This window comes from Helianthus annuus, chromosome 17 (assembly GCF_002127325.2).
Source record: "Helianthus annuus cultivar XRQ/B chromosome 17, HanXRQr2.0-SUNRISE, whole genome shotgun sequence".
Taxonomy (NCBI): domain Eukaryota; kingdom Viridiplantae; phylum Streptophyta; class Magnoliopsida; order Asterales; family Asteraceae; genus Helianthus; species Helianthus annuus.
In genome coordinates, this window is record NC_035449.2 from 47,200,530 (window position 1) to 47,213,144 (window position 12,615).

Here is a 12,615-nt window from a genome sequence, read left to right on the forward strand (position 1 = left end):
AAAATTCGTCCGAGAGTCGCTCAGCTTTAACCATGTTAATGGTCCCACATTATTGGTTGATAGAGAATCAAAGTGGATTTTCCAATAAATTACGAAATGCTATAGTTCTTACATATGATTTCTGAATTTATTCAGAAGTAATTCGCGAGATCATGCACTCTTCTTTCTTAGATATAACTTTCCTAGTTATAACAGAAAAAGCACATCTGGTTGGATCCAGCCTATTCTTGAAATAAACAACTCGCACACACTCCCTTTCCAAAAAAGATCAAGACCCCAAGTACTACACTTAGATTTATTAGATTTGTTGCTAAAATATCGGTATTAAACCCGAAACTCCCGGCGGATGGCCAGTGGCCCAAAGAAACGAAAGAATCGGTTACATTTTTCATATGATCTCCTCATATAGATAGACTAAAAAATCGAACAGAGTTCTTTTTGTATTACTTTGTCCTCTTTATATATATAGTTATAGTTTCCTACTTTCTAAATCGAATCAAAAATCTATTCTATTTAGAAATCATGAATTATCTCCTTGGTTGCACCCCCTCTTATACTAATAAAATTTGAATGGAATGAACAGTACATATATTAATTAAATATTGATTTGTTGATTTAGGGAATATAAGAATATGGGGTATGGGGCGGAGGTTGTGACGTGGGTTGGGTATAAACGCCAAAGTCACCACCTCGGGTGGGCTTGGGTTTCGGCGTGGCCCCTTAGGCGGGGGTTTCAGCCCGGGCGTTGGGCGGGGCTATCAAGATGACATGGCGTGATCTCATTGGCCAAGACAAGTAGCCGTTTGGGCTATCCGTTTGCCAACGACTATGTGTTTAAAAAAATCTATTAAATATTAGAATATGTGGTATGGGGCGGGGGTTGTGTCGTGGGTTGGGTACAAACGCCCAAGTCACCACCCCGGGTGAGCTTGGGCTTCGGCGTGGCCCCTTGGGCGGGGGTTTCAGCCCGGGCGTTGGGCGGGGCTATCAAAATGACATGGTTGGATCTCATTGGCCAAGACAAGTAGCCGTTTGGGCTAGCCGTTTGCTAACAGCTATGTGTTTAAAAAAAGATTTAGGAAATATTAGAATATGAGGTATGGGGTATGGGGTGGGGGTTGTGGCGTGGGTTGGGTACAAATGCCCAATTCACCACCCCGGGTGGGTTGGGTTTCGGCGTGGCCCCTTGGGCAGGGGTTTCAGCCCGGGCGTTAAGCGGGGCTATCAAGATGACATTGCGGGATCTCATTGGCCAAGACAAGTAGCCGTTTAGGCTAGCTGTTGGCCAACGGCTATGTGTTTAAAAAAAAAGATCTAGGAAATATTAGAATATGGGGTATGGGGCGGGGGTTGTGGCGTGGGTTGGGTACAAACGCCCAAGTCACCACCTCGGGTGGGCTTGGGTTTCCGCGTGGCCCCTTAGGCGGGGGTTTCAGCCCGGGCGTTGGGCGGGGCTATCAAGATGACATGACGTGATCTCATTGGCCAAGACAAGTAGCCGTTTGCCAACGGCTATGTGTTTAAAAAAATCTAGGAAATATTAGAATATGTGGTATGGGGCGGAGGTTGTGTCGTGGGTTGGGTACAAACGCCCAAGTCACCACCCCGGGTGAGCTTCGGTTTCGGCGTGGCCCCTTGGGCGGTGGTTTCAGCCCGGGCGTTGGGCGGGGCTATCAAAATGACATGGTTGGATCTCATTGGCCAAGACAAGTAGCCGTTTGGGCTAGCCGTTTGCCAACAGCTATGTGTTTAAAAAAAGATTTAGGAAATATTAGAATATGAGGTATAGGGAATGGGGCGGGGGTTGTGGCGTGGGTTGGGTACAAATGCCCAATTCACCACCCCGGGTGGGTTGGGTTTCGGCGAGGCCCCTTGGGCGGGGGTTTCAGCCCGGGCGTTGAGCGGGGCTATCAAGATCACATTGCGGGATCTCATTGGCCAAGACAAGTAGCCGTTTAGGCTAGCTGTTGGCCAACGGCTATGTGTTTAAAAAAAAGATCTAGGAAATATTAGAATATGGGGGTTGTGGCGTGGGTTGGGTACAAACGCCCAAGTCACCACCCCAGGTGGGCTTGGGTTTCGGCGTGGCCCCTTAGGCGGGGGGTTTCAGCCCGGGCGTTGGGCGGGGCTAGCAAGATGACATGACGGGATCTCATTGGCCAAGACAAGTAGCCGTTTGTGCGAGCCGTTTGCCAACGGCTATGTGTTAAAAAAATCTAGGAAATATTAGAATATGGGGTATGGGGTTGGGGTTGTGTCGTGGGTTGGGTACAAACGCCCAAGTCACCACCCCGGGTGGGCTTGGGTTTCGGCGTGGCCCCTTGGGCGGGGGTTGTATTTGAGGGTAAAAATCGGTGAATACCGGTGCCGAACCGGTACCGGAAATACGTGACGTTTTAGTTTGAGTTACTTTTTGTTATTTGACATGTTTTGTCATTCTTATAGAACGATTTGGTTTAGCGCGCCGGAACGCGCGCGCATAGTAAACAACTAGTTAAAATAATAACTGTGATGAGATCTGACATAAGTAATAAAATATGTCTAAAGTGCAGCAATATGATCAAATTTAACTTTCTAAAGAAATAACGTATTAAATAAAAAAAATATGTTTAAAGTGCAACAATATGATCAAATTTGACGCTCTAAAGGAAAAACGTAAACAATGACCCATAAAGTGATCCATATATCGGAAGGTACTGGGCCAGTGTCCCACTAAAAAAAGCTTAAGGCCCATTACAGACTTTTAGTTACCCGTTTTTATACAAGTATTATAAGGAAAGTGTAGAGGTACCAGTGACCCATTAAAAAGTGTCACTATAACAATTTTATAATGGTTAAAAATGTGGGTACAGGGGCAGACTTATCTAGCGGGCCGGGTGGGCGAACGCATCCATTGAAAAACAAAATTAGTGTATTTTATAAGGTAAAATCTCGATCGCACTACATAAAAATTTGGTTAAACCCCTCATTTGCACCCTCAGAAAATAATTCTTGAGTCCGTCACTATGTGGGTAAGTGTTAGAGGCTGTTTGTTTACCTCTTAGTGAGGCTTTTAATGGTTCAGACCTCTTACTGGTTCGGCACTTAATGGTTCAGACTGTTTGTTTCGTGAGCAGATGTCTGAATGGTTCAAACATTTGCCTCTGAATGGTTAAGTATTATACCGTGTTAGAATTGTTAAGACCTCTAATCTGAATTTATCAGACATTTGCCTTTGAAGGGTTAAGCATTATACTGGCTCTTAATGGTTCAGATCTTTTACTGGTTCAACACTTAATGGTTCAGACCTCTTACTGGTTTAGCACTTAACCATTCAGAAGTTGTCAAACAGCCCCTTAATCATGTTAATAGTTGTAGGTATTAGACATGTTTTTAGATCACTTGTTCTACGTAACTTTTTATTTGTTCTCTCTTTCTTAACATTGACAACTTTTTTTTTTTAGTTTAGTGACACCTTTTTTTTTTTGTGTCACTAAGTACCAATTGTCTAGTGATAATTGTTCAAAGAAGAACCACAATTAGAACATAAAAATTACATGTTAACTCCTATGAAATGTGATTTTAGTTCAATTAATAATGAAATATGAGTTGAAGTTCAAATAGAAACCATATAATTATATGTTTATTAAAGATTAATTTTATGACGCTCATTTAACTTCCATCAGGATTCACATATGACATACTATTATCTTTTATCCTCATGGTTTTCGTTTTTTTTAATTTCTAAAGAAACATAGAAAAATAGGTCAGCGAGAAGCTGAAACACTCGATAAAATGACCCAAGAAACACTATCACAAAATTTTTATGATTCTCGAACCATGAAAAGTTAAAAAGGTTTGTACCGCATGTTTGGATGATGACCGACCCAACATGTGATTTCACCTTATCTTCCACGTGACGAAATTTAACTCTTACATTGTTAAAGTGATTCTGCCATTTAAAACACGTGATTCATAACATGCAATAATAAAATAACATAAAGTAATTAATAAAGTCTATATGTGATGAGAGTTGCTTCCGTATCCTATTGAGTAATAGTAAAGGCCCACAACAAACTTCCTTTTTATTTTTTCAAATAACTTCACAAAAGTAACCATGCTCATTGATTTACCCCAATATATGTATACTTTATTCATTTCTAATGACGTATAGCAATGCTACAAATGATGTATTTTTATTTATAGTTTAAGATCGACATCATACATTGCGTTTCATACCAAAAGTTCACAAAAATATGTCCTTTTACGTTTCTTTAATAACAGAAAAATATCCTTTAAAAATGGTTATATCAAATGACGTAGACACTTCAAAGAACATATATTACGGGTTTGATGAGTAGTTGTTTTATTTGAAGTGACCTAATTGTTGGTATACATAGTGTTTACATATAATGATAGAATTCAAGTTCAAATAAAATTAGAATTCGCCACATTAAAACTTATAACCTTGTGTTAGATTGCTTATATTGGCATGATATGTAGACTCGGGAAATAGCAGTCAGATATTCGATTTTAATAACAACTCGGCCATTTCGGGTTAGAATATTACGATTTTGTAAATTTGTGTTTAAGCTCCTATAAAATGACATGAACATGACCAAATAAGTGTAGTTTGATGAAGTATAGATTTAATTGGTAATTTGGTCATGTTAAGATTAATTTTGGTCATAAGACCTATTTTGGGTTGTTAAGTTGTGAGATAACATACTTTAGGTTGGAAAGGGCTAAATTAGCAAGAATTGAGTTAGAGGAAAGCTTTTGTGACCAATGCTGTACAAACATGTTCCAAATGAGACATGCATCAAAGTGTGATTTTCCGGTAGTTTAATACATTTTTACTTCTTACCAACGTATTCATTGTGTGATCTTTCGTGTTTATAGCTTACATAAGCAAGGCGCAGCTTATGAGAGGCCGGGAGGGGCGTCTGACCCTTCGAACCTTTCGCTCAGTAGTGTTATATATGTAGTTTTCGTATAGAAATTTCTGGGTATATACGTTTTCGACCCCCCGGTTCTATAGAAATTTTTGGGTATTGAAGGGGTGTGGTCCAAGATCTCGCGTCAGCATGACCGCGAGTGACCATTACCCTTATCAAAACCCCCACTAGCTAAAGACTTATCTGTGTCCGTGCGGGCACGCGCGAACACAGAGGTCGAATCCAATCTGCCCAATGATGGAAGAGCACTTACCTGAAGTATGAGAACGGTATAGTAATGCGGCGTGGCACCGCATCTGGCGTATGAAAACGGTGTACACATAGCGATGGCCTAGCACCGCATCCTGTGAACACTTCTATCAATACAAGGGATCTGGGTAACAGCAACAGTGACCGCAAGTGGCGATGCGGCCTAGCACCGCATCCCACAGTCTTCGCCATAAGGACAACACGGGAACAACGACAGTTACTGCAGGTAGCGATGCGGCGCAGCACTGCATCCTGCCCACAAGGCAAGTGGGACTAACAGTACAGAGCAAGTGGCACCCATGACAGTCCCCTGTCAGGCCATACATAAGCAACAGACTGACACTGCAGTAGGACGTGGCTTCACCTCCACAACCGACAAGCCTGACACACCTGCATAAGGGCTGCACGTCGTCAGTCCGTCCTTTCAACTCCTCCTTCACTCCTCGGCTATAAATACCAACCCCTAATCAGGTTTGAGGTATCTCTTCACAACTCTCTCACTACTACTACTATCACACTTTGCTTCCCAAGCAAATTACTGATTCTCACGCCGGAGAGTGATAACAAGGAGCACCCCCCACCCCATCCTCCTTGTTACGAGTCACGGCTTGTTTCCTTGTGCACAAGATCAACCGGCGGACGATCCAGCCAGCGATCCTCGAGAGGAAAGGATTAACCCTTCTTGACGAGACCAGTGAGTTAACTCTACCCGGTTAACCATTGTTTTGATCATTGGCGCCCACCGTTACTCTTAGCACTTTTTTAACCATCCCTCTCCCTCTCAAAAGATCATGTCTGATCGTCTAAACAACACTACCGGGGATAACCTAAACCCCACAAACCCAGGGCCTGAGGGGACCACTGCTCCAGTCCCAAATCCTGGCCACATTGGCACATCAACGCAAGGGGGCGCATCCCTTACGTTTGGACACGATCTTTCACAGTACGCATATATGATCCCTCCGGACATTAACGTTCATGCCTGGTACGACCAGCAAACAGCTCTGCTGGCCGCAACATATAACAGAGCCTGCGCAGAAGCGCAGGTACCGGTCGGTCCTACCCCGGCACCACATACCCCTGCGGATCGTATTTTACAATACGATGGCAGGGCCCACACACGCCCAACCTCCCGGAGTAGGCGTGAAGATCGCGGATCCTCTTACTGTGAGGTCCGCACAATTGATGAGGATGATTCCTCATATGGGTCTCACACCAGAGGCCCAGTACATAGCCACCTGAGCCCTCAAGGCGAAAACAGGCAGCAATCCACAGCCCACCGCGGCTCCAGCATTCAAAGCCGGCTGAGACCGCAGTCCCATCACGAAGGGTATGGCCGTACCGACACGGACGACCATACATATTGCGAGTAATCCCACGCTACCAGCAGCAGACCGGGAGGACGCAATTATGTTCCTCCAAATCAACCCCGCAACACATACCTCCGCGCTGCAAAGCGCCCCCAGAGCCAACCCCACAGGCCAAAATCTGCGGCCGAAAACTCCAAGTTTGTCCCGGAGATTGCCCACGCCGATGTCACCAGCACTAAATTCCCATTAAACGTTGCGAAATACAATGGTTCGTCCAACCCGGACGATCACATGAACATCTTCATCGGCGCAGGGTGCAACGGCAGGTGGGATAAGCCCACCTGGTGCCATTTTTTCCCCCAGACCCTCACGGGTCTGGCTAGGGCTTGGTTCGATTCTTTGCCAGTTGGATCACTGGCCTCATTCGAGGACTTACATACAAAGTTCCTCGCACATTTTTGCCAACAGCGACGTCATGAACATCTGGCGTGGAGACAACGAATCTCTTAAGTCGTTTGTCGTCCGCTATAACAAAATATGCCTGGAGATAGGTGGCGTGGCAGACCAAATAGCACGCAACCATTTCATTGTAGCCGTTAAAGAGGAACAAATGGTTATGACTATCTCCGGCAAAGAAGGTTTGCCGAATAAATGGGAAGACGTCATGGCTGTGGTCAAGACGTACGCCCAGACTCAGCGGTCCCTCAAACCGCATATGGCAAACACACAACCTCAAGCGGAAGGCCAGTCCTCCCGCCAAGAGCCTAAGCGCAATAACAAGCGCAATCGGGACACATGGAATCGCGGCAGCGATCCCAAGCCATATGTCCCGCGTAACAACCAGCCCGACGCAAGGGTAACAATCAACGCCCAACGTGAAAACCAGGCGTCGAAGAAAAAGTCTCGGGACCGCAACTGGACCGAGATTACCCAGTCGCCAAGCGACGTCATCCTTACGGACGTACAATATCTGCGACCGCCCAGCCGATGAAGTCTAAGAAAAACCAGGATCTCACACTCTATTGTGAGTACCACAATGACTCGGGCCACACAACAAACAACTGCATCAATCTCCGACTGGAGATTGAGTGGGCCCTAAAGGAGGGGAAGCTGTAACATCTGTTGCCCGGCGCGCAAAAACCAACCAAGCGCATCACCCCCCACAATGAGGGCACCTCCGCGGGTAAGAGGACCATGTATGTGGCCTCAACCCATATGATCAACAGAGGCAAAGGAAGGCCGCGCAAGGTGGCGAGAAGACCGGACAATGACTGGAAAGACGAGCAAGTCGTCTTTCCAAAAGTCCGAAACGGTCCGCGCGACAGGCGCGCCGTCGTTATTACAGGCCACCTAGCTCACTACTGCACCGAGCGATTATTCAACGACCCAGGCAGTACTTCTGACATCATATACGAGTAGTGCTTCAACCAGTTCGATCAGAAAGACAAAGATCGGTTGCAAGCGGTGGACTACCCTTTGGCCGGGTTCGCAAGGGAAACTGTTTTCCCCCGGGCTAAATTACTTTTCCTGTGCGCCTTACCAACGGAAGGCACACAAGAACGGAGGAGGTGAACTTCATGGTTTTACTTCAAACCTCCAAATATGACGTGCTTCTCGTGAGGGAATCCCAAGGCGACTTCAATATGATTACATCGGTACCCCACTCTGCGGTCGGTTTCCCAACCGAAACGGAGGTCGCGATAATCTATGCACGCAGAGAAGTTATGTCGTCGGACGAGCTGCGTCCGACCAAGATGGCAAGGCCTACCCCCAACACCCAACCAGAAAAATGGGTTCTCAACGCAAGACACCCAGAGCAAACGGTCACGTTGGGCCACGCCTTGTCACCCAACACCAGAGCGCACCTGAAGCAGCTACTCTTCAGGAACCAGAATATTTTCGCGTCGACGCCTGCAGACATGACAGGAATCCCACGCGAAATTGCGCAACATTTCTTGAATACCTTGCCAGGTGTCAAACCAGTGATCCAATGCCAACGCCACCTTTAATCCGCAAAAAACGAGGCGATGCATGAGCAGGTCAAGGAACTGCTCTCCGCAGGCATCCTGCGGGAAGTCTAATACCAGACTTGGTTGTCCAACCCAGTCATGGTAGAAAAACTATCCGTGGGCTGGCGCATGTGCGTCGATTATAAAGATCTCAACAAAGCTTGCCCCAAGGATTGTTACACACTTCCAGAGATCGATGAAAAAGTTGATAACCTCTCACCATTTCAATGGAAGTGTTTCCTCGATTGTTACAAAGGCTACCACCAGGTACAAATGGCAATCGAGGACGAAGATAAAACGGCATTCCGTACGCCCACCAGGAATTACTGCTACACAAAAATGTTGTTCGTGTTGCGCAATGCAGGCGCAACCTATCAAAAATTGATGAACGACACTTTTCGCGGCCAAATCAGCAAAAGTGTCGAGATCTATATGGACGACCTGGTCGTCATGAGCATGGCGGAGGATACCATGCTCACCGATATTGAAAGAACATTCCAAACTCTGTGAAGCGTCAATAAGAAGCTCAATCCAGGGAAATGCTCGTTTGGAATGGAAGAAGGCAAGTTCCTTGGATTCATCGTAACAAAAATGGATTCAGGGTAAACCCGGAAAAAGTTCAGGTGATCGAGCACATGCCATCGCCTTCCACGATGAAAGAAATGCAACGACTAGCCGGCAGGCTAGCCGCACTGAATAGGTTCTTAGCCAATCACGCAGCTAAGTCCTATCCTTTCATCAAAACCCTGCGGAATTGTTTAAAAAAAGGAGCAATTCCAATGGACCGAAGAGGCCGAAAACGCTTTCCGGGAGATGAAAGAGTGTTTGATACAACTCCCAACTCTAACCGCACCATGCAAGAAAGAACCACTTATCTTATACCTATCTGCCGCAGACAACGCGGTAGGCGCGGTACTAATAGTGGAATGAGAGGGAGTTCAAACAACCATCTACTACATCAGCAAAATGCTCAACGACCCAGAGACAAGATACTCCATCATGGAGAAGTTGGTGCTCGCACTAGTGCACGCGTCACGACGGTTGCGACGTTACTTCGCAAACCACGTTATCACGGTGCTAACCAACTATAGGATCGGCCCGATCTTATCAGAACCTGACATCTCTGGAAGATTAGCAGAATGGGCACTATATACCGATGGTGCATCCAACGATAATGGTGCAGGTGCGGGTCTGCGACTCGTCAGCCCCGATGGCCAAGAGCTTACCTATGCAATCCGCCTCGATTTCAAAAGCACAAATAACGAGGCCGAATATGAGGATCTATTGGCAGGGCTACGTCTAGCAGTCAAGCTCGGCGTACAACTTCTGGAAGCAAACGTCGACTCCTTGTTAGTTGCAGGGCAGGTGCGCGGTGACTATGCCGCAAAAGGGGATATCATGATCCTCTACCTCGAGCAAGCCTTGCAACTGAAATCAAAATTCACTTCCTTCAATATCCGCCATATCAACAGAAGTGAAAACAAATCCGCGGATGCACTTTCAAAACTCGCATCCACCAACTTCCAACACCTGGAAAAGGAGATACGCATTGAGATTATGCAAAATCCCTCAGTACCCCTGCGTCAAGTCAATGTCATCCAGTACGGTACAACATCCTGGATGACACCAATCATTGCATACTTGCAATCAGGTGTTACTCCCGAAAGCAAGTCAGAGACACGTAAGTTGCAATATAAAGCGTGCCATTATCAAATGGGAGACGGTATCCTATACCGTAAATCATACCTGGGCCCACTCCTACGCTGCGTCGATCCACAAGATGCTACATACATTATCAGAGAAATACACGAGAGAATATGTGGCATACACGCAGTTCCACGCATGGTAGTGGCCAAGATTATGAATGCTGGGTATTACTGGCCCGGCATGCACCTGGATGCGGTCAATGTCACGGCCCTCGGCCCCGGTTTGACCTGGTCCAGAGCCGCGAGGCAGGAAATCCCGTGGTATTTAATTCAGGCGACAGCGGAAGTCTTTAATACAGGATCTTTTAATATTTAAAACTGCCCGTTTACATAATTTAGGGATATAATCTTGTAATTTACAATAAAGTGATTTCACTGGGAAATCTTTATTTTACAAATCATGTTTCTTTATTTATTTACATTGAGCCACTTTTCTAAGCTTGTAGTGCTTCACGGCACTTTTCTTGGATCACAACAGATCACCTGAAACATGTTTGAAAAAGGTTTTGTCAGCGGGGAAATACTGAGTGAATCATTCAGTTTACTGAAAACGACACATTTGTTATAATTTACAGTGTTAAGAGCGATTACAATGTATCCATATCAACCAACTACCCACAGTATTTGTCACTCGACCCATTGGCCCTCCTATTGTCCAATGGTGTCTGTGACTATGGTCATATCACCCATTGGCTAACTCGTTGTCCAATGGTGAAGATTATCAAGTAATGTATACAAAACCCCACATACCGGCTGTAATTTGGTGATTACAAAGACTTAATCCCTGTAATTATAACTTTGAAAATAACTTGGAGTTTTGTAAAATAATTGATAAAAAGAGAATGACTCACATTGCAGATTTAACGAGCAGTGTATAAGCCTACTGATTTAGCCTTGTTTAACCTAATTTAAATAACAATGCACACAAACTGGGTTATTAACTAATACAGCAGTTACGACAATTCACGAGATTAAACCCTCACAACGATTGACAAAGTGCAATACTTAAACATCCAGCGGATTCACAAACGAATGACAGAGTATAGCCCGAGTTCGGGCAGCACTCAAACATCCTGTCGGAATCACGATGAATGACAAAGTATAAACCCTAATTTGAGCAGCACTTAAACATTCGTTGGATAGTTTCAATCGATCGGACGTTGAATCGTAATAGCGATCGAGTTATTACCCTGTTTTGCGGCAGCGATTCGTGAATTGTGTGTGTTGTTGGACTATTCCTACTATATCTCAGTGCCTATTTGGAATTTAAACGTCGAACTAAAGCAGAATGTCAAGTCCCAGACTCTACTATTTATACCCCGAAAATTGCCCCCCTCGCGCCACGCGAAAGGTTCCCTTGTGCGCGTCGCATGGCGCGAGAGACCCTAGTCTATCATAGGGTGGGTTCGTGTCCAGGTAGCTTGGGTGAGTTGGTTTCGAATGAAATTTCAATTTACACGTTAAACTGTTAGGATATTACCAACTAGGGTTTATCCCCCCCTGAGTTTTAGGGGCCCTGATCCTAATTCCGATTGTTCTGAAAATTTTAGAGTTTATGCAGAATTAATTGGGTTTCTCAATTAGGGTTTCCTTAATAGATAATTAACATACTAAGTATTAATTTTAGTGAGAGTTGTTACATCCTCCCCACCTTAAGAAAAATCTCGTCCTCGAGATTTACTGGAATAAATGAAGGTATTTCCGCGTCATTTCTGATTCCAGCTCCCAAGTGTATTCTGGTCCTCTCTTTGAATCCCATTTGACTTTGACTAGCACTAGTCGTTTGTGTTTGAGAAACTTGACTTTTCTGTATTCTATCTATAGTGGTTTCTCTACAAATTTTAACTTTTCATTTATCTCTAAATCTTGAAGAGATAGTACCAGGGATTCGTCAGATAAACATTTCTTGAGATTAGATACATGAAATACATCATGTACTCCAGCTAGTTCTTCTGGTAGTTGTAAACGATAAGCAACTGGTCCTATTCGTTGCATTACTGGAAATGGTCCTACATATCTTGGACTCAACTTTCCTTTCTTACCGAATCGTACTACTCCTTTCCAAGGAGAGACTTTTAAAAGTACTTTGTCTCCGACTTGAAACTCTAGTGGCTTGCGGCGATTGTGAGCATAGCTTTTCTGGCGATCTCTAGCAGTTTTTAGTCTTTCCTTGATTTGAGTTATCTTGTCTGTGGTTTCTTGTACAATTTCTGGACCTGATAATTGACTTTCTCCTATTTCTGCCCAACAAACTGGAGTTCTGCACTTGCGTCCATACAGTGCTTCGAATGGGACAGCTTCGATGCTTGAATGATAACTATAGTTATAGGAGAATTCAATTAAGGATAAGTGGTTATCCCAATTACCACCAAAATCAATTACACATGCTCGGAGCATGTCTTCC

General features: G+C 44.7%; 1 protein-coding gene across 1 annotated transcript in view; it reads right to left on the reverse strand.

The window, feature by feature from the left end:
• LOC118488829 (ATP synthase subunit beta, chloroplastic-like) overlaps positions 1–6,508 on the reverse strand; it is a 7,528-nt gene extending 1,020 nt beyond the window's left edge. The window contains exons 1-2 of the mRNA XM_035986213.1: positions 6,403–6,508; positions 1–19 (exon numbers count right to left, since the gene is read on the reverse strand). The exon at positions 1–19 is cut by the window's left edge and continues 1,020 nt beyond it. Of these exons, the coding sequence (XP_035842106.1) occupies positions 1–19; positions 6,403–6,508 (125 nt within the window). The remainder of the gene's footprint in view (positions 20–6,402) is intronic.
• Positions 6,509–12,615: the final 6,107 nt, after the last annotated feature.